At 82.0% G+C, this 543-nt stretch overlaps 1 protein-coding gene across 4 annotated transcripts in view; it reads left to right on the top strand.

Annotated features, from left to right (window-relative positions):
- Positions 1–242: 242 nt before the first annotated feature.
- MEIKIN (meiotic kinetochore factor) overlaps positions 243–543 on the top strand; it is a 12,112-nt gene continuing 11,811 nt past the window's right edge. For 3 of the 4 annotated variants that reach the window (XM_027643100.1, XM_027643103.1, XM_027643102.1), the window contains exon 1: positions 243–475. In XM_027643100.1, the coding sequence (XP_027498901.1) occupies positions 310–475 (166 nt within the window). In that variant the 5' untranslated portion in view covers positions 243–309. The remainder of the gene's footprint in view (positions 476–543) is intronic. The other variant, XM_027643101.1, reaches the window with a different exon arrangement.

Below are 543 nucleotides of genomic sequence, written 5' to 3'. Positions count from 1 at the left end.
CGGGCCAGGCCGGACGGGCTCGGATCATCCTGGCAGGGTCAGAAGGGCCCCGGGCCAGGCTGGACGGGCTCGGATCATCCTGGCAGGGTCAGAAGGGTCCCGGGCCAGGCTGGACGGGCTCGGATCAGCCCGGCACGGCCGGAGGGGTCCCCGCCAGGTCCGGGCCCTCAGGGCGGGCCGGGGCGGCCGCCCCGCGCATGCGGGCGGGGGGCGAGGGGCGGTGTCGGCTGAGGGGCCGCGGGGCAGGGCGGGTTCGCTCGGGGCCAGCGCCGGTGTTCCCGGAGCCAGCGCCGCTTCTCCCGGCCGGCCATGGAGCGGCAGCGCATCCCCCGCGCCGGGAAGGCGCCGCGGAAGAGGCGCCGCGAGTCCCCGCTGCCGGGGGCGGCCGTGCTGCCGGGCCGGCGGGCCGGGCCGCCCCAGCCGTGCCGCCGGAGCCTGTTCGGCAGAGCGGGGCCGCGCGGGGCCGAGCCCGGCTGTGAGCGCTGCCCGTCGGGGCCGGGGCCGGGGCTGGCCGGCCGGGCGAAGCGGCGCTGGCTCCGGGCA

Source organism: Corapipo altera, unplaced genomic scaffold, assembly GCF_003945725.1.
Source record: "Corapipo altera isolate COAL_440 unplaced genomic scaffold, ASM394572v1 75, whole genome shotgun sequence".
NCBI classification, from domain to species: Eukaryota; Metazoa; Chordata; class Aves; order Passeriformes; family Pipridae; genus Corapipo; species Corapipo altera.
The sequence above is the reverse complement of the archived record's forward strand: the minus strand, read 5'-3'. Positions and strand labels throughout refer to the sequence as shown.